Raw genomic sequence first — 24,715 nt, 5'->3', positions numbered from 1 at the left:
TCCATACTGTTTTGTTCTGAAGTGTTTTAGTTATTCTTGGTCCTTTATTTTTCTATCTAATTTTGGAATCCACAAACCAAGTACTGTGGAAACCCTAATGGAAACTTGATTGGAATTGGATTGCATCCGTAAGTCAGTTTAGGAAAAATTAACAATTTTATATTAGTTTGTCCTTTCTATTAACAAATTTTATCTCTTTATTTAGGTCTTCTTTAAGATTTTTTTCCTAGTATCAGATTCTTTAATAGTATTAGGACTCTTCGGGCTTTTGATTTGTTCTTGAGTCAATTTTATTAAATTATTTTTCTAGGAATTTGCCCTTCCACTAGGTTTTCATATGTATTTTCATAAAATTATTTATAATATTTTCTTATCATCTGTTTAAATTTGTAGGGTTGGTGGTGATGTCCTTCTTTTCATTTTTGATATTGGTTATTTGTTTTCAATTAGCAATAATTGTGCCTCGGATAAACCTCATTGGCTATGATACTGCCACTGTGCAAAGCTTGATATTGGTTATTTGTATTTATTCATTTTTTTCTTGATCAATCTTACCAAAGACTTTTTAAGTCATTCCAAATAAGCAATTTTTGGCTTCATTGGTCCTCTCTGTTTCTGATTTATTTTCGATTTCATTAATATCTGTCCCTATCTTTATGATTTCCTTTCTTCTGCCTTCTTCTGAGTCCATCTAACCAAAAAACTCATGTCTCTGCAATCCTACTACTCTCAGTAATTTGTTTCCTTCCCCATTTAAGGGTCATTTAGGTTTGCTTGAATCATTTATTCTGGAACTTGAGTTAATTTGCATGGGTAAAATATAGTACTGTGCTCCCCCACAGCCCTTTATTCCTGTGAGTCAACTGGCTCCACCTTTGTTACAGGTGATAGAGACAGACCCTGAGCCCACCCATTCTGTAGTAGAAGAGAACTATCGAGAACTGCATCTTCAGATCAGTGCCAATGTGAATTACGCTTCGTATGGATGCCAAACAAGCAACGTGCACTTTAAAGAAACGCTGGTTTACCAGACCCGAGTGTTTGAGTGAGTCCTCGAGAGCCCCCCACCCTCACAGAGAAGCTCTTTGATTTTATCATTTGCCCCCACTCCACCACACATTTATTCAGTGTCTACAACAGCACATACCAGGCATCAGAGCCGCGTGGCACACATCAGAGTAACTCTGCGGCTGCAGTGAATCCTTCAGGCCCACAAAGCTGTGGAAGTTCACACTTGAAATCAAGATACAGGCCAGGAAAAACAGTCCGCCGGGGAGGAGGGGCAGCATCTGGCCATCAGCTTCAGTGGGGACCGTCCTTGCAGTAACAGTCCACACCACCACCCAGTAACAGTTCTTTTCTCCCCAACCCCAGGTCACAGTTGGGCAATGTCCATACTGATGGCAATGGGTCCGTCTCAGCTTCGAAGCCCCACAGCCTACAGAAGGCAATACTCCTCATAACCCTTCCATAGGTACAGCTTCTAGGATCCCTGTAGGGGACATGCCCAGTTACAAGAGTCACTACACTCAGAGAACCCCAAAGCTATGGCTTCCCTCCAGGGAATTATAATTCCCCCCAGACCAGATGCAATTTACCAATCAGGGGTCATTTTTACTATAAACAATGTTGCCTAATGATACAACTTTATATTTCTCCTTTATCAGGTTTCCAGGGAAACAGAGCTAAAAAGTTCATTCAAAGTTAAAATTGTCCTTAGAAAGAAAGAGTTATGTGAACTCACACATGGGAATGCAGGATTTTGTGGGTCCCCCTCTTAAGGAGCTCATGGTGGGCGGTGGGGGGATGGGTGAAAATAGGTGAATTGATGGTTGCAGGGTGGTGTCCTGTGTGTGCTGTGAAAATACCTAAAGCAGACCAAGATGTGGGGAGAATGAGGAAGCAGACAGCATATAAGGGAAGACGTCCCAGACGAAGCAGTGCCCCTGTTGAATTGTGGAGGATGAACAGGAGGTAGCCAGGTGAAGAAGTGAGTGAGAAAAAGGGGCCTTCTAGGCAGAGAGGGCATCATATACAAAGACAAAGACTATTCTTTGAGAATTACAAGCACAAAAATTAAACCACTGACCTTTCAACTTTGTAAGAATTAGTAATTAACTTGTTCAATTCATCTTGCATTTGTTACACTTTACATGTTCTCTCAAATTATTATAGAACCAAACGAGATAAGGTAGGAAGGGGGACCTTCTGCTGATACCTATTTTACCTAAAGCAGGGGTTGGCAAACTGTGGCCCATGGACCAAAGCCAGCCAGCTGCCTATTGTTGTAAATAAAGTTTCTTTTGGCCACAGCCATGCCCAACTGTTTATGTGTGGCCTGTGGCTGCAACAGTGAAGTGAGTAGTTGCTGCAAAGACCTATGGTACACAAAGCCAAAAAAACGTGCTATCTTGCCCTTTGTAAAAAAAGTTTTCCAATCCCAATCTAAACCAAGAATTTTTTTTTATCAAAAGTATTCTGTACCACCAAGATTTCTCTACTTTATAAAAATTTTCTTTAAGATAATGACCAGTGCTCATACTTGTACACAATAAACACAAGCTCCTGGAGTCAAAGCACTTGACTTTGGATGTACCTGCCTGGTCTACCTGGATTGGATAATGGAAACCTAATCCTTACACCCTACCACACCCCACTCCCAAACTTTCAATTCCTACCACTTCCCTAAAACTAGGAATAGCCACTTGTGTTTCTTTCTCTAACACAATCAGTTTCTTGTGTCAAGGCCTCATCCTTCTGCTGTGATTGTGATCAAGTTTAAAAGTGGTTCCAGAAAAAGCTTCTATCTCCTGTTCTTGTCTTAGATGCAGGGAAACTTGAGGCAAGAAAAGGCTCCACTAATTCAGAATTTGAGACAAGTCTCAGCCAGTGAAGGAATCTCAGGCCGGGGTCAAACAGCCTCTGACCACAGGGACATTGTTTCCGGTGGGAGATGATTCAGGAAGGGAGGGACTGTGGAATTTGCACCTAAAGAAGATACTGTCATGGGAAACACATTTTGATTCCTCTCTCGTGGAAATGTTTCAGGGTTACAGCAATGCAGGCTGAGAGCTCATTGCATAGGGTACTGGTGTGTCAGATGATTTTCAGTGCTAAACCTTTGGATATTTTTACTTTTATATAGCTATGTATATATTCTACGTGTTTTAGAAGAAAATATAACTAACATAGCAAATGCATGATGTCAGATAAAATGTTTAAAACTTGCCTTTTGAAAAAATGTTTAAGAAACACGGTGATGACTTAAAAAGTTAAGTAACAGTATAGATGATGTGCAGACAGGGAAAACATCATTGACAGCACATTTCTCAAATCCATTCTCTGATCTATCTGCAGGTTTGAACTGATTAATTCAGGAAATGTGCAGCTGGAATTCAACTGGGTCTCAGAAGAGACTGCAAAGGCTGTCAGTTTTGCAATGCCAGATAACCAAGGTAAACATGATGATAGGCAAAACCCAGGGCTTGAACTGAGTCCCCAGTTAGTAGGAGAGCCTTGTTCATGGAGCAGTGAGCACTGCTCCAACGGCCCTCTCAGTAGCCAAGGAGAAGCAGAGCAAATGTCTCATGGTGTCTGCAGAGCCAAACGGGCCTGAGAAACTCAAGAGCTGACCTCTGTCCTCCTGGAGCCTGGACCCTGGCCACAGAGCCCTAGGAATCCTGTTTTTCAGGCCTTAGCCTCTTGGGACATTACAGACCCTTGCAGAAGCTATGAATTCTCTCCCCAGGAAAATACATACCCATACCCAATTTGACACACATAAAGCACTTGGGAAAGGGCTCAACACTTGATGGACAAATACTCATTACTGTTGTTGCAGTTTTGGAGATTCACAGACCTTTTGAATGGGCCCTTATCCATGGGACCCCAGATTGTGAACCCCTAGTTTAAAACAATGATTCTCCAAAAATTATGTTCACAGCCCATTATTCTTGAGGCAGAAGACCCAGAGACATCTCCTTGACCCACCCCCTTGAGCCAAAAGGAAAAACTTTAGAAACTTGATAGAATTCATAGAAGTATTTTCATGAGTCTCTTACAAGAGATATGAGCCAATTCCTTACCCCTAGTGCCCAAAATTAAGTGTACCTGCTAGAAGAGGTGAGCCCACAGACCCCACAGAGGGTCCCTCAGGACCTGTGAGTGGCCTGCCTTCCACCTGCCCTCCCACTGCAAATGCAGAATATCACTGGCTGTCTCTGTTGGCCCCCAGGTTCCTCTCAAAAAGACCAACTTAGCCAGGGCACACTGCACACGGTCAGCACCCTGGACAGTGCCGTCGACAACTGGAACGAAGTTTCCCTGCCACCCTTCTCTGTGGAGCCCTCCTCAGGCACTGTGCCTGCAGGGAAGACTCAGAAGCTCAAAGTGAAATTCTCCCCGCTGGAGGTTGGAGACTTCGAGGGCAATCTTTTCTGCCAGTAAGGAGACGTGCTCCCCAGAACAAAGCTCTGCAACTCCTATCCTCTCTTCTGTCCCACCACTACCATCATTCTGTCCAGCCTTTCGCCCCCTCCACAGCCCCCAAACTGTCACATTTTTCTTTGGGAAGATTCAAAGGGGCCAGGATTTGGAAGATAAGGAGAATTGGGTCTTTTGTATTACTCACCAACACTCTCTAGACTCTTCCTCCTGCCCCCTTCCCCCTTCCCAGCTGCATTCAGAATTCCACTGAGCAACGAAATGGTTGACAGATAGATGGGTTCCAGTCCTTGGGCACATATGAACTTAAAAAAAACTTTCTGGTACCTCTTCTGAGACTTGGTTTCCTCATGTAGAAAGCAAACAAGAATACCCACCTTGTACAGTCACCATGAACATTAAATGAGTCAATTCAAGTGAAGACTTAGCACGGAACCTGGCACACAATAATCACAGTACACCCACATGGTGGTAGTGGAGGCGGTGGACCTGATACATCAGTGAGGAATAGAGGGGGCCCACACCCAATTCGAGAAAAGCCAATCCAGTAACTTCTAGCAATGAAAATCTCTGATGTGCTTTCCCAGGAAAGCTCCATGCAGGACACCCACCTTACAGAGGAACTGTATGAACCCTGGCATGGGGTAGCAAGACCTATGTGAGCCATAAGAGCCTTGTGGAGCCCCTGCAATCCACCGCAGGGACCCATCCTATGTCTGGGCCACCTAAACTTGGTGCTGGGGCTAAGTCTGCTCACATCCAGTTCACCTTCTCCGAGGAGCTCAGGCTACTCTTTTAGGATTTCTCTGTCAATGTTCATACCCCAGGAGATGCCTATGAGAGGACCCAGAGGGTAAGACTCTCTGCTCAATTTACAGCAGGGAGATTTTGTCACCACTACTGGAGGGATAACTTGGGGCCACACTTTGATACAGACAAGGAGCCAGAATTCAGCCTCCTTCTCAACCCATTCATGCATTCATCCACTCAACAGTTAATGAATGAACACCTACCATGTATCATGCACTATTCAGGGACTAAGATTATGTTGTTGACCAGGACAGACCCAATGTCTGCTTTCATGGAGCTCACATTCTGTTGGACATAATAATTCATTTCCACCCAACTCAGAAAGCAACGATTGATTTAAAAATAACTAAGAATAAATAACCTTATCCTCTCAGGATTCCCAACCTGCCACCTGGAGAGCAAGGCCCAGTCCTATCAACCAAAGGGCGTAGCTTCTTGCCCTTCTGCCATTTTGACCTGAAACACTCCGACTACATCAGCGGTCATCGGCGCAACCCAGATCTCCGAGGGCCTAGTGGTGGGGCTCTGGACTCAAACACCCGGGTGATTGAGTTCACCAGTGTGGGCATAGGAGGGAAGAGTCTTCGGTGAGTTGCCTAGGTTTGCATCAGTTGAGTTCCTATCAGTCATTCCTTCTACAGAACATAGAGGAAGAATTCAGGGAAGTCAATGAGGCTAATTCCTAGAAGCAGGCTTGAACTACTGGGGTTGGACTTCGGGGAACTGCTCCAGTAAGAAAGCTAGATTTTGTCTCCTTAGCATCAACACTGGGGAAACTCTGGAAGACATAAACATGGAATCCCTGACCACCACCTTAACCACAGAGGATCACCGGGACAGAAGCACCCTGGGCATCATTATTACTCCAAAGTCCAAAACTCTATCCATAGTCTGGAGTCCCAGTTGAGATGCAGTTTTCATTTCTATGGTAATGAAGTGCCCAGACAAGTTCTACTTCCCAGATAGGGGGACTGTGCTAGGGAAGGTGGTTAAGAAAGTTTCTCTTATTCCTCAACCCCCTGTTTCACTCTCTGCTATCAATTCTTCCCCCTCGACCAGGACTTTTACAATCCTGAACCCCACTAATAGCACTTACACCTTCTGCTGGATCTCCGAAGAAACTGAAAGTCTCCAGAACCCTCCAGCCTTCACATGCCTTACAGAGAAGGGCCTTGTCCACCCGGAAAAGAAAGCTGAGGTGTGTGTGTGAATGAAGACCACCCAACCAAGGACTTTAATCATTCTCTCTCTCTCTCTCTCTCTGCATAACATGTGTGCTGTAGACCATAGGTAGAATGAGGGAGAACAGCCCAAGTATGCATCAGTCAATAAGTATTTCTTGAGTGGCATAGACATTAGGCAGTCCTCATGAACAGGACAGACCTGAGCTCTCTTGGTTGGCCATGGAGAGATGGAGAGCTCTAGCATTTGCAGTTTTAAAAACTGAAACTATTGAAGTGGGGAAGGAGAGCTGGGCACTAATGGGCACTAGGACCCATAGAGTAACAGGAAGACTTATTTTTTCCCCAAGGGACTGACAGTGGTAAAAGGATACAGATGTGTTTTTACTTGGTCGGGCCAAAGGGCAAAACAGAAAAGTGAGTCCTGTCCCACAGCTCAGTCCTCATGTTTACTCAGTGGTAATGGGTATGGGGTCAGATTTAATGAAGCATGAATTCATTGGCCAAAACAGATCTATGGGCCCCATATCCTGTAAGTTCCACAGAGAATCTCGGAGGCAGAAATAAATCCATGAAATAGAAATTATGAATTCAAATGCCTTCAGGAAGGTCCCACAAATAAATGGAGCAAGCCAAGGGAACAATGACAGGGAATGCTGAGCCCAGGACTGGCTGGCTGCCGTGTTTCTCTGTCAGATGACCACACACAGACAAGTAGACCCAGGGTTGCCAATTTTCCCAAACTTTTTAGGAAAAGCCAAAATTCCATATTTCTCTCAGATTCTATTTTTACATACCAAACAAAGACATGGTGTGAAATATGGCAGCCCAGCCATCAGAGGCTGTGGGTGGGGTAGACCCCCTCAGGAGGGCCTGTGGGCAGGGCAAACAGACATTGATATTGCTGGAACAGCCACACTTACATGCCTTCACGGAGACAGTAGAAAGGTAGGGGTGACCTGGTAACGTCAGCCATCATAACCCCAGCACCAGTAAGCCTCCAAGGGCATGTGGAACAAGCAAACAGAAATGCTTTTTACCCCTCTGTTCCAAACTGTCTTCTTAGATTATCTTCCAGTTCACACCTTTCCATCTGGACATCACAGAAGCATTCTGGACTTTCTTAATCCCCGAACACAACATCACCGTCCCTTTCCTACTGGTAGGCAAAGCCACCGATCCTCTCATCAATCTGGACAAGTCACACCTCAACTTCAGTTGTCTCCTCATTGGTAAGGCTGCCCTGTTTGTTTACATTTGAGTTGGTGTGACCTGTGAGGGAGGGGAGTAGGGCTGACCCAGCAATGAGCTCCAGGAGCAGACTTGGGTGGAACTATTCCTGGTGCCAGAGGTACTCTATCACTGTTCACAAAGCCATGAAATATTTATCTCTTGATCTAATTTCCATCAGGTATCTTCTAAACCCACACACTAATAACCTAAGAAAATTTAGGAGCCTTGCTACAGATCCTACTTGTTAGATTCCTTGAAGGCCTGGACTATGTCCATTATCCCCATCTTACTTGCCTGTGCCTCTGGAGGATGGGCTGTATTTGTTTGCCTCTCAGTCTGTGCCACAGTAGTCAGATTTCTCTGCCATCCTTTCATGCATTTATTCAGCTCAACAAATATTACTGAGCCCCTTGTATGACCCAGGCACTCTTCTGTGAGCTGAGAATGCCGTGGGTAAAGCCAAAATCCCCATCCTCACGGTGGTTACAGTCTAGTAATAGAAAGCAGACCACCAAGGGATGCCTGGGTTAAGCGTCTGCCTTCAGCTCAGGTCATGATCCCAGGGTCCTGGGATTGAGTCCGCATCAGGCTCCTTGCTCGGTGAGGAGCCTGCTTCTCCCTCTGCCTGCCACTCCCCCTGCTTCTGCACTCGCTCTCACTCGCTCTCTCTCTCTCTTTCTCTCTGACAAATAAATAAAATCTTAAAATAAAAAAGAAAGCAGACTACCAAAAAAGAAAAAATATATATATAGCATGTCAGATGTTAATAAGTATTCTAGAGAAGGATAAAGCAGGGTAGGGAGAATAAAGGATGCCAGGAGGCAATGGGGGAGTGACATTTGATCAGAGACCTGAAGGAAATAAAGGAAGTGATCACCAGGTCCCTTATCACATGGATGTGGGGTGTGTGTGGGTGTGTGTGTGTGTGTGTGTGTGTGTAAAATACAACTGAAGTCAGAGGATGTTTTAGTAACTCATTAGATTTTTATATTTAGAAAAGTGATATTCTTTATAATAAGACAATCAATCTGTTATATAAGGAAAATTTTAATCTCTCTCCACCCATCCTTTGCATCAAAGGAAACCCATGTTAACAGTTTGTTAGTAATATTTCCATACATTTCTTATACTGATACATATAAGTAGGTGGGAGGAGATTATAATGTTTCAGAAGGTTTTGAACAAATAAATGGGCAATATAGCATAAGAATAATAACAGTACTCTTAACTATAGAGAACAAACACATGGTTACCAGGGGGAGGGTAGAAGGATGGTGATGAAACAGGTGATGGGGACTAAGGAATGCACTTGTCATGATAAGCACCACGTGATGTATGAAAGTGTTGAATCACTATATTGCACACCTGAAACTAATATAACACTGTATGTTAACTAACTGGAATTAAAATTAAATTAAATAAATAAAAACAGCAACAGCAAGACAAACAGAATTCAATCTGGGAATGCAAGGGTGGTACATTTCAACATAATGATGACATATCAACAGATTAAAGAACAACTGTATGATCATATGAATATACTAAAAAGCCATGGCAGAAATTCTCACCAAAAATTCTAATAGTAAGATAGGAATAGAGGGGGAAACTTAAATAGAGAAGACTAATCAGGGGCTCCTGGGTGGGTCAGTCAGTTAAGCATCCAACTCTTGATTTCAGCTTAGGTCATGATCTCAGGGTCATGAGATGGAGCCCCAAATTGGGCTTTGTGCTGAGTGTGGAGGCTGCTTGGGATTCTCTCTCTCTCCCTCTGCCCCTCCCTCCCACCCCCCTCACACATACACTCACTCTCCCCCTTTCTCCCTCTTCCTCAAAAAAAAGAAGACTAACCAAAATTAAGAGGCAAATATTATCCTGTAATAAACCACTGAAACCACTTCAGTTAAAAATCGGTAATCAGGCAAGGATGCTCATTATCATCATTATTATTGAATACCTTCCTAGTGATTTTAATTAGCAAATACAATAAAACAAGAAAATTCAATAATTGGCATAAACATTAGGGGGAAAGAGACGAAACTATCTTATTTGCTGTTGCTGGTGACTTCATACATAGAAAACCTCACGAGGCTCTAGAGAAAAGCAAAACAAACCACTAGAATCAATAAGATAATTTAGTAAGTGGTTGGATACAAGACAGTTATGTAAAAATCAATAGTTTCTCTTTCTTTTAGCAATAAGCACCTAGAAACAGAAACAAAAAATCCGGGGCACCTGGGTGGCTCAGTTGGTTAAACGACTGCCTTCAGTTCAGGTCATGATCCTGGAGACCCGGGATCGAGTCCCACATCGGGCTCCCTGCTCAGCGGGGAGCCTGCTTCTCCCTCTGACCCTCCCCTCTCTCATGCTCTCTGTCTCTCATTCTCTCTCTCTCAAATAAATAAATAAAATCTTTAAAAAAAAAAAAAAAGAAACAAAAAATCCATTCAATATTGACAAAACCTATATAATATCTAAGGATAAATGTAACAAGAAAAGCACAGGACATATATGAAGAAAACTATAAAATCTTATTAAAGTGGCCCCAAACAAGATGTGAACATTTACCAGTTCTCTCAAAATTAAATGCAAGTTTAATCAAGTTCCAATTAGAATCCCAACTGGTGTTGCCAGGTAAAATACAGGATGCATAGTCTAATTTGAATTTCAGATAACAATGAGTAATTTTTTAGTGTAAGTATGTCAACATAAGTATGTCTCATGCAATATTTGGGACATACTTCTACTCAAAAAATATTGCCTGGGTGGCTCAGTTGGTTAAGCGACTGCCTTCGGCTCAGGTCATGATCCTGGAGTCCCGGGATCGAGTCCCGCATCGGGCTCCCTGCTCAGCGAGGAGCCTGCTTCTCCCTCTGACCCTCCCCCCTCTCATGTACTCTCTCTCTCTCTCTCTCTCTCACATTCTCGCTCTCTCAAATAAATAAGTAAATCTTTAAAAAAAAATATTTCCTAAATCTGGCAACCTTAATCCCAAAAGGACTGGAGATAAGGGGAGAACTGAATAAAATGATTCTAAAGTATATGTTAAAAAACAAATGCTCTACAATTGTCAAGGAAAGTAAGAAAAAGTAAAATAGTGACAGAAGATGTATTCAGGCCCTGTCAGGACTCTCATGACATACCTGAGCTCTGATGCAAGAGTTTAATGCAGAGACTATTGACAAAGATATGGGCAGAGTTAAGGGGCCTACCAGGGAGGGTGAAGCCTTCATTAACAAAAGCAGGAAGGCATTAGTTCCAAAGGAACAAGGAGAGAAAATAATGTCATCAGAATCACCTAAGATAGCTGTGACCAAGGCAGAAGCGCCACCTAGCAGGAGCGGGCAATTGATAGAATAAAGTTCTAGAAGGAAGAGATGGAATCTCGCCAGGGGAAGAAGGTCACTTGTAGAGCAGAAGGAAGAGAGGTAGTCAAAGACTGAAGAGCTTCAGTCAAAGACTGAAGAACAGAGAAAAGAAGTTGAAGAGTTTTTTTCTAAGAAGGCTTCCTCTTGCCTGAGGAGCAGTATCTGCTAAGATGCTTCAGGAGCAGGCATGAGGCTTTCACTGAGGACTGGTGTTTCCACCTTAGGCAGAGAAGCCAGGGAGACCGTGCATATCATCAACAAGGAGGAGCAGGGGTTCCATTTTGCCTTCCAGGACAACTCCCGATATTCTGAAGGTTTCAGCAACAGCCTGGTGATATGTCCCATGGAAGGCTGGATCCCACCACTGTCCAGGTAAAGAAAAAGTCCCCCACAACTACACCCTCCCAAAATAGGGGTTCTAGACCTGCTAGCCAGGAGAATCCATTCCCCTCAGAGTGCCCTGTATCAAGTCTCTTCCAGCTCTAAAATTTATATGAACAATCCCATCCCTGTCCTATTTATTTCCCATTGTTCATTTTCCTGATAAATTGTAAAGCACTGAGAACTTTAAGACCTTCTTCTCAATATTTTCTGTCCTGTTTATATTCTTTTCCTTGCTATCTATGAATTCATAAAGCAATGACACACCGTGTCTGGCTAATCTTCCAAACTCATCATAATTTGGAATAGTGATGCTTTTTCCTCATAGTGCATATGCTAATCCATCAGGCTCATATTCTTTAGCAGGTTATAGCAGGTTGGCCTTGTCAGCTAATCTACTGTCTTCTTCCCCATCCAGGTTCCCAGTGGATATTTTCTTCACACCAAAACAGGAAGGAGATGTGAACTTTAATTTGATCTGCAATGTGAAAAAGAAAGCCCACCCTCTGACCTTAAATGTCAAGGCTGAGGGATACACTATGAATGCAGAGGTCAAATGCAAGGACAGGACTGGCTTGATCACTCTCCTGACTCCTAAAGAGACTAACATTATCAACTTCTATGAGGTAAGAGTGTGAGAGAGCCTTGATTCATTCTCTCTCTCTCTCTCTCTCTGTTTCCACACTGGCTGGGAAAGGCAGTACAAGTGAATGTTAGCTGAATCTCTCTGTTTCAAATGCCAGGGAGACCAGGAGAACAGAAACAGAAGCATCTCCATCCTCAGAATGCATATAGTTTTGATGTGAAAACTTATTTTATATTTCAGGGGGTGGAGAGATGATAGGGAAGGGAAGAATCCTTGTATTAAACATACAGGAAGGATGTTTGTCTACCAAGGGAGGTCTAAAAATTAAATTGCTATCTTACTCTTCAGGTATGAGGATCTCCAACACTTAGTAGCAGTTGCTGGAATATCTGACTACATTAATCCCATGATACTCAACTCACTAACATCATCTGTCATCCCTATTTCCCAAAGGATAGTTTTCCCCAAAATCTTACATATCCTAACCCCAGAGAAGGGAACCATGATTTGCATTCCAACATACTACTCTGTTCTCTGTCTCTCAGGTAGAGCTGAACGAATGTGTTCAGTGTGAACTCAGCTTTATCAACACTGGAAAGTTCAACTTCAGCTTCCAGGCGGAGCTCTCTGGCCCCAAAGCCCTGCTGCAGTACTTGGAATTTTCCCCCATTGATGGCAGTGTGGATGTGGGACAAAGTGCACATGCCTCCTTGTCTTTCCAGCCATTTAAGAAGTGTGTCTTGAAGGGCCTGGAACTCAGAATCAAGGTGAGACCATTTAACATTGTCTGACCCTGAGAGCACTCACAGCACTCTGTCTTTAGAGATTAATTCTCCTTATGTTCCTTGTCTTGTCCACCCTGCCAGAAGCTCCTGGAGAGTGATCATGTTGCAGATAGTCTCACAATCTCTAGTATAAAGGCCTTATCCACAGTTGAGGCACCTGGTGAATAAGTGTCCATTGAAAAGCAGTTGACCATCCATGCACTGGAATCCTATGCAGCTATTAAAATAAATAAGAGAGACAGATGGGAGGTGGAGAGGAAGCAAGAGAGACAAAATATGTGTAACATTTTCCAAGATAAGTTATTGAATGAAAAAACCAAGGAATTATGATGTCCACAGGAATGGCAGAGAAGGACCTTTGAAGAACTGCTCTTCATAGTGATGAGAACACTGGCAAAAACTAGCAAAACAACCTTTTTTAGAACTCTTGAAATTAACCAAAGGCTAGCAAGAATCCTAAGATCTTTTATTCGAGAAAAATGGCTGAATTGTGTGTATATGCCTCATTTTCTTTATTCATCTGTCGAACATTTAGGTTGTTTTCACATCTTGACTACTGTGAATAGTGCTATACTGAATATGAAAGTGTTAATATCTCTTCAAGGTCCTGATTTCACTTCTTTTGGATACCAAAGCCAAACAAAGACACCACAAGAAAAGAAAACCATAGGCCAAGATCCCTGATTAATATAGGTACAAAAATCCTCAACAAAATACCTGTAAACCAAATCCAAGAATACACTGAAAGGATCATACACTACAACCAAGTAGGACTTCTCTCTCAGATGCCAGGATGGTTCAACATACAAAAATCAATTAATGTGATATCTTACATTAACAGAATAAAGGATAAAAATCACATGATCATTTCAATAGAAGTGGCAAAAAGCATTTGACAAAATTCATAACAAAAACTCTGAACAAACTAGGATTAGAAGGAAGTACCCCCACATAATAAAGGTCATATATGAAAAGCTCACAGCTAACATCACACTCATTCATGAAAAGCTAAAAGCTTTTCCTTTAAGATCAGGAACAAGACAAGGATGCCCATTCTCACCACTTCTGGAAGTCCTAGGCAGAGCATTTAGACAAGAAAAAGAGAAAAGGTATCCAAATCGGAAAGAAAGAAGTAAAATTATCCCTGTGTGCAGACAACATGATCTTATATATAGAAAACCCAAAAGATTCCATTAAAAGAATCTGTTATAATTGGGGCACCTGGGTGGCTCAGTCAGTTAAGCATCTGCCTTCAGCTCAGGTCATGACCTCAAGGTCCTGAAATTGAGGCCTGCATCAGACTCCCCAGTCAGTGGGAAGTCTGCTTGTCCCTCTTCCTCTGCCCCTCCCCCTGCTTGTGCTCTCTCTATCAAATAAATAAATAAAACCTTTAAATTAAAAAAAAAATCTGTTAGAATTAATAAAATAACTTAGTAAAGTTGCAGGACACAAAGTCAACAAACAAAAATCAGTTGCTTTTCTATATGCTAATAAGAAGCTATCTGAAAAGAAAATTAGGAAAATAATCTTATTTACAATATCACGGAAAAGGATTCAATTCTCAGGAATAAACTTAACTAAGGTGGTGAAAGACTCGTATGTTGAAAACTACAAAATGCTGGTGAAAGAAATTAAAGACACAAATAAATGGAAAAAATCCTCTGTTTGTGGATGCAAAGCCTTAATATTGTTAAAATGTCTGTACCACCCAAAGCCATCTATAGATTCAGTGCAATCCCTATCAAAATCCCAATGGAATTTTTTTTTACAAATACAGAAAAACAGTTCTACAATTCATATGAAACCACAAAAGACCACAAATAGCCAAATCAATCCTGAGAAAGAACAAGGCTAGAAGCATCACACATCCTGATTTCAAAATATATTATAAAGCTAATATCAAAATAGTCTAGTACCAGCATCAAGACAGACCCTAGACCAGTGGAACAGAATAGGGAGCCCAGAAACAAATGCTCATATGGCCAACTGATCTTTGACAAGGTGCCAAGGATACACAATGGGAAAGGAGAGTCTCTTCAACAAATGGTGCTGAGAAAACTGGATATCCATATGCAAAAGAATGAAACTGAGCCTTTTACACCATCCCCAGAAGTCAGCTGCAAATGGATTAAAGACTTAAACGTAAGACCTGAAACCATAAAGCTCCTAGAAGACAATATCGGGCGAGTTTCATGACCTTGGTTTGGCAGTGACTTCACAGATATGACACTAAATTCACAGGACACAAAAACAAAAATAAAGAAGCGGGACTAGGGGCGCCTGGGTGGCTCAGTCGTTAAGCATCTGCCTTCCGCTCAGGTCATGATCCCAGGGTCCTGGGATCAAGCCCCACATCGGGCTCCGTGCTCTGCAGGAGGCCTGCTTCTCCCTCTATCACTCCCACTGCTTGTGTTCCCTCTCTCACTGTGTCTCTCTCTGTCAAATAAATAAAATAAAATCTTTAAAAAAAAAAAAAAGCGGGACTACCTCAAACTCAAAAGTTTCTGCACAACAAAAGTGACAGTTGACAGAGTGAAGAGACATGGTCTTTATTCGTATACTTAAGGAGAAGGTGACTGACAGGGAACCGGGGGGTACAACAATTGGAACCCACAGTCAGTTGCTGGACAGTCCATAATTTAGATGGACATGAAGTCATAGCACAGTCTAAAAAAAAATTTTTTTTTTCAATTAGAAAAAACAAAACTGTAAAACTCCTAGCCTGGAACTCAAGGGCAATGTTGCAGCCATCTTCCCTGGGAAGAGCCAGGCACACCACCTCAGAAGGAGCCCATCCCTTGGGAGAACTGTCTTCAGAACTTTCATGTCTTACCACATCATAGTACCTTCCTGCTCTAATTAGCAGAAGAGTTGAAGGTGGTCAATCAGAATCCTTTACAAGAAATCAGTCACAAAATACAAAGACTTTAAAAGCCTTAAGTAAGAAACTGTTTTTCAGTTTATAAAGTCACTTACAAAAACTTGTACCAGTGACTGTTATATTATTATAATGATGTTTAGAATAAATACAGGATATTTTGTTTTAAATAAATTTTCAACTTAGGAAATTTCATATTATAAAGTTGCTGAAGAGCAAATTAAGGTCATGTCCCAACAGGCACGTGTGTCATCTTGTTGAGAATCCAGGTATGACCCATACTTTTTATATTTCTCCACTCTTTCACCCTTGACATAGGGGCCTTTGACTTCCTTCTTGTCCTTTCCTGGTCACAAGGGGCCCATCCACTCTGCAGCCCCGGGTCTGCATTCAAAGTGGAAATAAGAGAGAAGAGCCTGAAGGCAAAACATACAAAAAACCACCAACCAACCAAACTTTCCCAGCAAGACCGCCTCTGTATTCAAAATAGGACACCTTCTTGTCCTCTTCTGTTTACATCTTGATGACCAGAACTATGTCTGATAACCACCCTTAGTGTCCAGGAAGGATAGGAACTCTAGTATTTCCACCCAGGCATCTTGGCAACTAAGCAGAGTCCTGCTGATAGGGAACCCTTGGGAAGCAGATGGGGGACAGTAACTAGCAGTCTGCCACACCTCTGCCTTCCGGCTGAATCATGGCTGCAGGAGCCAATGCAGGGGTCTGATTGCAGAGTATCCCACTGTGCTTTCCTCAAGTAAACAAACTTCTAACCTGTGAATCAGAATCTCTGCCCATGGAGTCCTGGCACCTGTATTTTTTTTTTTTTTTTTTTTTTGGAAAAGCACCAACTGCTTTCCTCCTTCACCTGAGGACTTGAGGAGCCCTTTGCTCACACTTCTAATCACCCTCTGCCTGCCATTCCCTCCCCACAGATCAGTCATGGCCCGACATTTCTGTGCAGTATCTCAGGCTGCGCTGTGAGCCCAGCTGTTCATTTCTCCTTCACCAGCTACAACTTTGGGACCTGCTTCATCTACCAGGCTGGGATGCCCCCATACAAACAAATCCTGGTTGTCACCAACAAGGAAGAAACGTCTATGAGGTACGCAGACTTCCCAGAGCTTCCAGAGGAGTCTGTAGCTCCTTGTGGGTCCTACAGGTGAAGTCCTGCCAAAACAGAAAAAGGAAGATTATGGGAAAGAGTCAAATACAGCTGGGCATGAATCCCGAGTCTCCTTTCCCCACCACTAACACTTGGGTAGCCATGAGCTACTCTGCTGAAAAATCTTAAAATGAGGAGGGCAATGCCAGATGACCTGATGAGAGGTTCATTGGCTTCCATTTACTTTCCCCACATAATAGATGTGGAAACCAAGGTTTGAAGAGTTAAAAAGTGAATTTGTCAGGCCATCACTTTGTAGTAAATAACAGATCTATGCCAAGATTAAGTCTTCTGATTAAAATCCAGCCTCTCTGCACCATCCCTGTGTAGAATGTTCCAGTATGGGTTTCTGGGCCTTATTTCAGACCTATTGAAACAGGATTTCCAGAGACTAGCCCAGAGACCTGTGTTTCCTCAAAGCTCTCTAGGTTGGTACTATACAACAGAACTTTCCTGGACAGTGGAACTGTTACATATCTGCGCTGTCCAATATGGCAGCCTATAACTACATGTGGCTGCAGAGCATGTAAATTGTGCCTGGTGCAACTGAGGGACCAAATTCTTAATTTGTTAAATTTTAATTCATTTGAATTTGAATTTGAATTTGAATAGCCACTGGGTCTAGTGGCTACCGTATTGGATAGCACAGGCCTATGTTCAAAGCCCACCTCTTCCCTAGCTGTGCGACCTTGGGCACATGTTCTCAACTCTCCTCGCCTGAGATGGTGGATAATAATAGCATCTCCCATATGGGGCTGTTAGGAGGATTAAATTAGTTCCCCCAGAGAGAGTCCTGAGAACAGTGCTTGGAACATAGGAAATGCTCAGTTATGGTTATCTGCTGCTGCTGCTGGGATGATGATGGTTATCAACCTGAAGCGTTCGTTACAAGAGTGTCATGTGATTTGAAATGCTAATTAAAAATCTTATCTACCTGTACTCTTTCCTGCATGATTTAATTCAATCGGAGTCCTACGCAAAGGCGTTAAGTTCTATTTATTGGCCTAGCTGGACTCCTTCTCTAAATGCCTGGAAGACAGACAAGGAAGCATTGTAGTGGAGAGGTCTCATGCCTTCCTACCCACCAGTGGAATAGAGTGGACATGGTCTTCGAAGATGCCCGGTAGTTGGGCGATTAGTGATAACGAGAACAGCTCACCTTTGTGGAATGTTTCCTCTTTGCCCTGCTTAGTGACTGCCTCAGTCGCTCTATTCCATTTCATGCTCACAACAACCTTATGAGGTAACTGTCACTAACCCAGCTTTCCAGATAAGGCAACAGAGGCCCAAAGGGGCCAGGTAACTTTTCTCAGCTCTCATGGCTTGCTAGTGATTAGAGCCCGGATCCAAACTCCTTTCTATCTGACTCAGAACACATACTCCTATCAGCTGTGCTTTGCCACCCAGTTACTTAGGAAGCATTTCCTCCTCCTCCTCCTCCTTCTTTTTTTTTCTTAGAGAGAAAGAGAGAGCCCTTTTGCAGGGTGGGGGTGGGAGGAGAGGGGCAGAGGGAAAGGGTTAGAGAATCTTAAGCAGGCTCCACGCCCAGCACAGAGCCCAGTGCACTCCATCTCACGACCCTGAGATCATGACCTGAGCTGAAATCAAGAGGCAGACCCTTGACCTACTTAGCCACCCAGGCACCCCAGGAAGTATTTCCTTCCTTTGCATCGAGCAAAGGGCCACGGCACTTTTGAGTTTGAGGCCCAGTTCTGCCGGGATCTCAGGGTGTGATTTGGGGTAAGTAACTTGATTATGTCAGGGGGCTTTGGGCTGAACCACTGCTGAGGTCGCTTCCAACCCTTACATCCTGTGACTGCAGGACAGCAGGGCAGGAAATCCATCAGAACCCAGCTCAGAGAGACAAGGGGACAGAATTGGTCTTTCTGGATGACTTAAACATGTGCTCTGACCTCCAGGAGTACAGGGTCGTGCTGGAGACCCTCCTCCTTTGTAGACAAAATGGAAATATGTGGGCCCTCTAACTTCCACACTTTCCTCCTGATTTTCTCTAGCTTAGACTGTCTGTACACCAACACCCCGTACCTCGAGGTGAACTTCCGTGTCGATGTGATAAAGCCGGGAAAGACACTGGAGATTCCAATCACCTTTTATCCTCGAGAAAGTATCCAATACCGAGAACTCATCCCCTTTGAAATCAATGGGCTCTCACAACAAATAATTGAAATCGAAGGGAAAGGCACTGAAATGAAGGTAAGAGACGGTTGGTGAGATCCTCAGGCTTGGCACCCTCCTTTTGCCCTCCCAGTCACCTGTGCCCCTGGAGCCCACTCTTCCTCCCTTCTCCACCCGTCTGGCCCCCCAGCTATTCTGTCAGAGGCCAGCCAGTCCTACTGAAGGATGAACTGTCAAATCTGACTCCTACTCAACACCAAACTTCAGTGCATCATAGGCTACAAGGAATCACAAGCACCAGAGAAACCCGCTTTTCTTGGAAAAGTTGGAGACTGTCAGATTCGTAATCCCGAGCATGTCCTTCTCCTCTTACAGGGCGTGTCCTGTTTTCGGGTTTAATAGGCTAGATTTGTTTTGGACAACAACTTGTTTTGGCTATGTATGCAGACATACGTTTCAGTTGTGGAACATCCTCCCTTAATGCCACATTGATTAGTACTCTCTGCCAGGCACAGATCCCAGGGTTATGCTTGATTGAGGGCATCTCTTCTAAGTAGGTGCTCCTAATGAAAGTCCTGCTGCTAATCTCTTTCTACCCAGTGTCTGGTAAACATTTAAGGTGTCTGTTTCGTTGGCACATTTGCGTTTGCATAGGAGGTTTTAGAAGACAGAAGACTTTCCCAGATGCTCAGGAATGCATGGGACATTTCAGCCACAGGGAGAGAGAAGATGTGGGAGGAATAGGAGGGAGGTCTCCCTGGCAGCCTTCCCATCAAGCTAGAGGAACCCCAGGACATGGCCACCTGGTGTGTCTGCTCCCAAGCCAGAGAGGGGGGCCTCTTCCGATCTCACTGTTCATTCTGTCACTCACTCACTCTGCACTCACTGTGTGCTAGGTCCTTTGGGGGAAGTCCGGAGGGGACCTCCGGGAGCACAGGCTGCTGCTAGGGACTCTCAGCTTTTGAGACAGAATGGAAGCGTGTGGGCTGGATATCAAGAAAGCTGAGGAGCAGGGGGTGTGCAGTTTAGGGACTGATCGAATGATAGTGACCCATGGGTGCTGCACAGTCCTGCAGGCCAGGCCCAGCCTGACCTCGATCCATCCCGGCCGACCCCGGGATCAGTGCCTGATGAGGACTTGGAAGCGTGTCCACTGTCACAGCTCTGCTGCTGCCGTTCCAGTCTGAACGCTCGGCACCGGCCACTCCTCCAGGCTTTCTCTCCCGCCCCCTTCCAGCCCTTCTTCCACAGAGACGTGAGCCACAGCGCACCCAAAACCCGCGTTTGATGGGGTCAGTCCATGCTGCCCGGGCTTCCCACTTCTCCCGGCATGAACCCTGACTGCCTCCAAGCCTGTCTTCTCAGGATGCCCGTTGTTCCCCACCCCAGGCCTTGGCTGAGCCGCTCCTCCAACTCAGGGCCTCACCACAGAGTGTCCCCTGCCCCCGGGGTGCCCTCCAACCTCACACCCACCCCGACTCAACCTGACTAGATCCTACCCTTCCTTTAGCTCCCAGTGCAGTGTAGACATGCCTTCTCAGGGAGGCCTCCCCAGAACCGCCAGCCAGGTCAGCCTCTGTAATGTGCTCTCAAGGTACCCTGAGCTTTTCCTTCACAACCCTTGGCCCTGTTATAATTATGTAGTTGTGTAAGGAGCTGCCTAGGGGGTAGTTTATGCCCACGAATGTTTGCTGGGTGAGTGAATACCCATCCCATATGAAGAAGGCAGGACACTGAGAGAGAGGAACCACCCTTACCTCACCAGACTGGATGTACCATGGTGGTTATTTTCCTCAGTAACTGATGAAACCCTCCCTCCCTGCTCTCTTTCCTGTTCTGCAGATTTCAGTCCTGGATCCATCCAACAGGATTGTGAAGTTAGGAGCTGTCCTGCCGGGACAGGTTGTGAAAAAAACGGTTTCCATCATGAACACCAGCCACACCCACCTCACATTCAGCCAGTCAGTCCTGTTCTCAATTCCAGAACTCCAGGAACCCAAGGTTGGTGCTCGGGGCTCCCGGGGGGGTCTTCATGCGTCCCGATGGTACAGAGGACTGTACCAGCAACACTGACCGCTCACGCTTCTGGTGCACCTACAGCGTGCAGACCATTCTGAGAGCTTCCCGGGTGCTACCTCTGAGTGTCTTCACAAAAGCAGTGTAGGGCTGGTGCTTTCAGTATTGTCATTTTACATAGAAGGACACCAGGGCTTAGAGGGACTGCATACTTCGAAAGGGCAGCCCAGTGAAAGAGAAAGGGATGCGATTCAGTAGATCTGGATGCTCATGAATGTATATATCCTGTAGAAAGTTTGAAAAATATGCTAAGTCATAAAGAAAAGCATTTTCCCCATAATCTCACAATGACCACCTTCTTGCCATATGCCCACCCAGCAGAGAGACAGTGAGATCAAGCTCTCTGGCGTCTCTTCTTATAAGGGCTCTAGTCCCGTCACAAGGATCCCACCCTCATGACCTCATCTAAACCTAATTACCCCCTAAAGGCTGGACACCACTCACATGTGAATCTGGGGGACACAATTCAGTCCATAGCAAGGTGAATATGATATAGACTTGTCTGGTGGAGTTTCCAGTCCTCAGGGGTCACTGACACAGAAATAACACCCAGACAGCCTAGAAACTGCAGAGGCAGGGTGTGAATTGGGAAGGGGCAGCTCCGAGGACAGCTGGCGGCTGTTGGGAGGCCTCACAGTGGAGGGAAGCCTGCACTGAGGTCAGGGTGAAGAGGTGTCTTGCAGGCAGACAGGTTGGGGAGCAGTGTGCTCGAGGCAAAGGTACATGGGCCCCGAAGGGCCTGGGCTGGTGGACATCCAGGCGCGAGGCGGTGCAGCAGGAGCCCTGAGAACCATCTGGGGCTTATCAGAGACAGGAAAAGGGGCTGCGAGAGCTAGCCAGAGCGAGAGGGCTGGTGCGTATCTCGTCCCAGGGCCCATGCCGCCATCCAGAGACAGGGCCAACTTGTTGCTTTTGTTTCCTCACTCATCCAAGGCGACATCCTCAGTGCCCCTGGGCCGGGGCCCCTGACCATCGGGCCAAGCCACTTATACTGGCCCAGTGGCCCCAGGCAGTCCCGTGCAGTTTTTGGCTCATCTCACCCCTGCTGCCACAGTCCCCCGCTCTGCACCCCAGGAACACAAGCGCAGAAGGAGCCTCGGCTTCCTTCGAGCTGATTTTGATTGATTTCTACCAGGACAAAGCAGGAAAGGGAGAGCATATGAATTTAAACAGCAGTTCTCAGACTCTAGAACATGTGGGTCAGGGCACTTTTGAAGATGCGAGTTCCAGGCTCTCCCAAAATTCAGTCGGCCTGGGGAAGGACCTGGGAATCTGCATCTAAAGCAGCACATTAGGAAACAGGGTACAGAGAGCCCAGGGAGCCCTCCTTGGAAAGACACCAGAGCACTGAGTGTTTCCGGTTTCCTCTTATCGTACTATTTCCTCCACCAGAGAGTAGGGGTCATTTGCTGCAAGGGGTTGAAGAGAGAATTAACATTTATGGAATGCCTATTTCGTGCCACACATTTATACAGATGATCTGAATCTTCACCGTAGAGTAAGTCACAGAGAGTTTAAGTAACTTGCCAAAGATGACCTGGCCAGTAGGAGGGAGCAGAATGGGATCTGACCCCTGGGCTGTTGCAGCCCTAAGAGCAAGACCCAGGAATGGATGCCTCTGACGCCCCCTGCCCTCAGTGGCTGAGTATCCTTGTGGTTTTGTCCAGGTCATCACCCTGATACCATTCCACAACATCACTCTGAAGCCCAAAGAGGTCTGTAAGCTGGAAGTCATCTTTGCCCCGAAGAAGCGCATCCCTCCCTTCTCCGAGGAGGTGTTCATGGAATGTATGGGGCTCCTGCGTCCCCTCTTCCTCCTCAGCGGCTGCTGCCAGGCCCTGGAGATCTCCCTGGACCAGGAGCATCTCCCCTTTGGGCCAGTCGTGTATCAGACACAAGCCACGCGTCGCATCCTTATGTTGAACACGGGTGACGTGGGTGCAAGGTAGGAGAGCGGTGTGCCCACCCCGAGGCTGGCACAGCCCTGTGACACTGGCTTTGCCCTGGATCTGGACACAACATCTGTTTCACAAGTCAGGCCACTCGTTATTTCTTTCCCCTCCATTTTACATCCCCTCCCTTCACTCAGATGTGACAACAGTGGTCCCGCTCAGCTGACTGCTTGCTGCCAGGATGGCGAAAATTAATGTCATTGAGGACATTTGTTTGGTGCCCGTTCTATGCCCTTTACATGGCTCCTCTTGGCTGATCCCAAACAGTTCCATGGCTGGTCCATTTTACAGATGAGACAACTGAGATTACTTTACCAAAATCATGCATTTAGCAAGGACTCACACTGTGCAGGTGCAGTGCTGAGCATTCTTGCATATAAGCTCCCACTTAATTATCCCAGGCCCCCATAAGGTCCTCTGTTGTCCCCATTTCACAGCTGAAGGTGAGGCTCAAGGAGGTCAGATGATTGACCCGAGGTCACACAGCCAAGAAGTGGGGGAAAAAGACAGGATTGGAACCCAAGTATATCTGTGATCGCTCTCCTCTCCAGGCTCTTCCCTCTAGCTAGCAGGTGCCCACCCCCGTCACTACTCAGGCAGGCCCCCATAGCTATGCAGGCGGGCACCAAATACCTGCAGGGGGCACTCTCGCCCAGACCTCAGTGAGAACAGTGCCCTGAGGGTGTGGTATGGCGGCCCCTGAGTGCTGGAAGCACGGGGTCTGCACCACCCACCCTCTGTCTCCCATCGGCCCACAGAGGGATGACTACACAGGGCCCTCGGGTCCCAGCGCCACCAAGAGCAGGTGCAATGCTCACCTGCATCACCTCTGCCCTCCTGGATGGGGGGGTGGGGGGAGGGGTTGCTGATAGCCACGGTCTCGGGACGGTTCCAGTCCTAGCCCAATCACTTCCTAGCTGTCTGATCTTGGATACACATGTGTTAGTACATTCATGCACATGTTCCCCCATGAGCCACTGGTGGACCATAAGATAAGATGCAGCCCCTTCCCACCCTGCTCCGGTCTGAGAGGCAGCTGAGCCATCCTACCCAGGAGAGATCTGGCTCTTGTCCCCACTGCCTCTGCTGCACCCAGTGATGGTCTTCCTCCCAGGTCCCAGGGAGTGCTCATTAGCAGGTAAACCTCCCAGCTAAAAGCCCAGGCAAAGTCTCTTGATCTCAGCAGCATTGAGGACACCCCCAGGATACTAATAAATTGTCTTTCTTGTCTCCTTTTATCTTGGAAAAGGTTTAAATGGGATGTCAAAAAATTTGAGCCTCATTTCTCCATCAGCCCAGAAGAAGGCTATATCACTGCGGGCATGGAGGTTTCGTTTGAAGTGACCTACCATCCCACTGAAGTGGGCAAGGAGAGTCTCTATAAAAACTTGCTCTGCTTCATCCAGGGAGGCAATCCCTTGAGCCTAACCCTATCTGGAGTCTGCGTGGGACCACCTGCAGTAAAAGAGGTCAGTAGATGCTGCCCACAGATGGGCCAGTAGCCAGAGTGGGCCCAGCAAGCTCCACAAGTGAATTCAGCCAGGCCTTCTAGAAACAAGTGACTCTGAAAAAAAAAAAGAAAGAAAGAAACAAGTGACTCTGTTCAAACAGTCCTCGGTGCCAACATCAAACATCCAGACCTGCTTCCCAACCCCTGCCACAGGGCTTTTGCATAATCTGTTCCCACTGCTGCAATATTCATTTTCCCTCTTCATTTAGTTAAA

General features: G+C 45.5%; 1 protein-coding gene and 1 pseudogene across 1 annotated transcript in view; one reads left to right on the top strand and one right to left on the bottom strand.

Annotated features, from left to right (window-relative positions):
• HYDIN (HYDIN axonemal central pair apparatus protein) overlaps positions 1 to 24,715 on the top strand; it is a 358,851-nt gene that overhangs the window by 315,603 nt on the left and 18,533 nt on the right. The window contains exons 67-80 of the mRNA XM_045890776.3: positions 885 to 1,045; positions 3,358 to 3,455; positions 4,235 to 4,442; positions 5,628 to 5,840; positions 6,313 to 6,451; positions 7,501 to 7,666; positions 11,257 to 11,404; positions 11,832 to 12,039; positions 12,545 to 12,766; positions 16,598 to 16,767; positions 18,843 to 19,041; positions 20,806 to 20,964; positions 22,707 to 22,984; positions 24,241 to 24,460. Of these exons, the coding sequence (XP_045746732.1) occupies positions 885 to 1,045; positions 3,358 to 3,455; positions 4,235 to 4,442; positions 5,628 to 5,840; positions 6,313 to 6,451; positions 7,501 to 7,666; positions 11,257 to 11,404; positions 11,832 to 12,039; positions 12,545 to 12,766; positions 16,598 to 16,767; positions 18,843 to 19,041; positions 20,806 to 20,964; positions 22,707 to 22,984; positions 24,241 to 24,460 (2,589 nt within the window). The remainder of the gene's footprint in view (positions 1 to 884; positions 1,046 to 3,357; positions 3,456 to 4,234; positions 4,443 to 5,627; positions 5,841 to 6,312; positions 6,452 to 7,500; positions 7,667 to 11,256; positions 11,405 to 11,831; positions 12,040 to 12,544; positions 12,767 to 16,597; positions 16,768 to 18,842; positions 19,042 to 20,805; positions 20,965 to 22,706; positions 22,985 to 24,240; positions 24,461 to 24,715) is intronic.
• LOC123856275 (U4 spliceosomal RNA) lies at positions 424 to 507 on the bottom strand (annotated as a pseudogene).

This window comes from Mirounga angustirostris, unplaced genomic scaffold (assembly GCF_029215605.1).
Source record: "Mirounga angustirostris isolate CCGP_5_RB_7025 unplaced genomic scaffold, mMirAng1.0.hap1 SCAF_16, whole genome shotgun sequence".
NCBI lineage: Eukaryota > Metazoa > Chordata > Mammalia > Carnivora > Phocidae > Mirounga > Mirounga angustirostris.
Note: the sequence above shows the minus strand (reverse complement) of the source record. Positions and strands in the feature narration are given on the sequence as shown.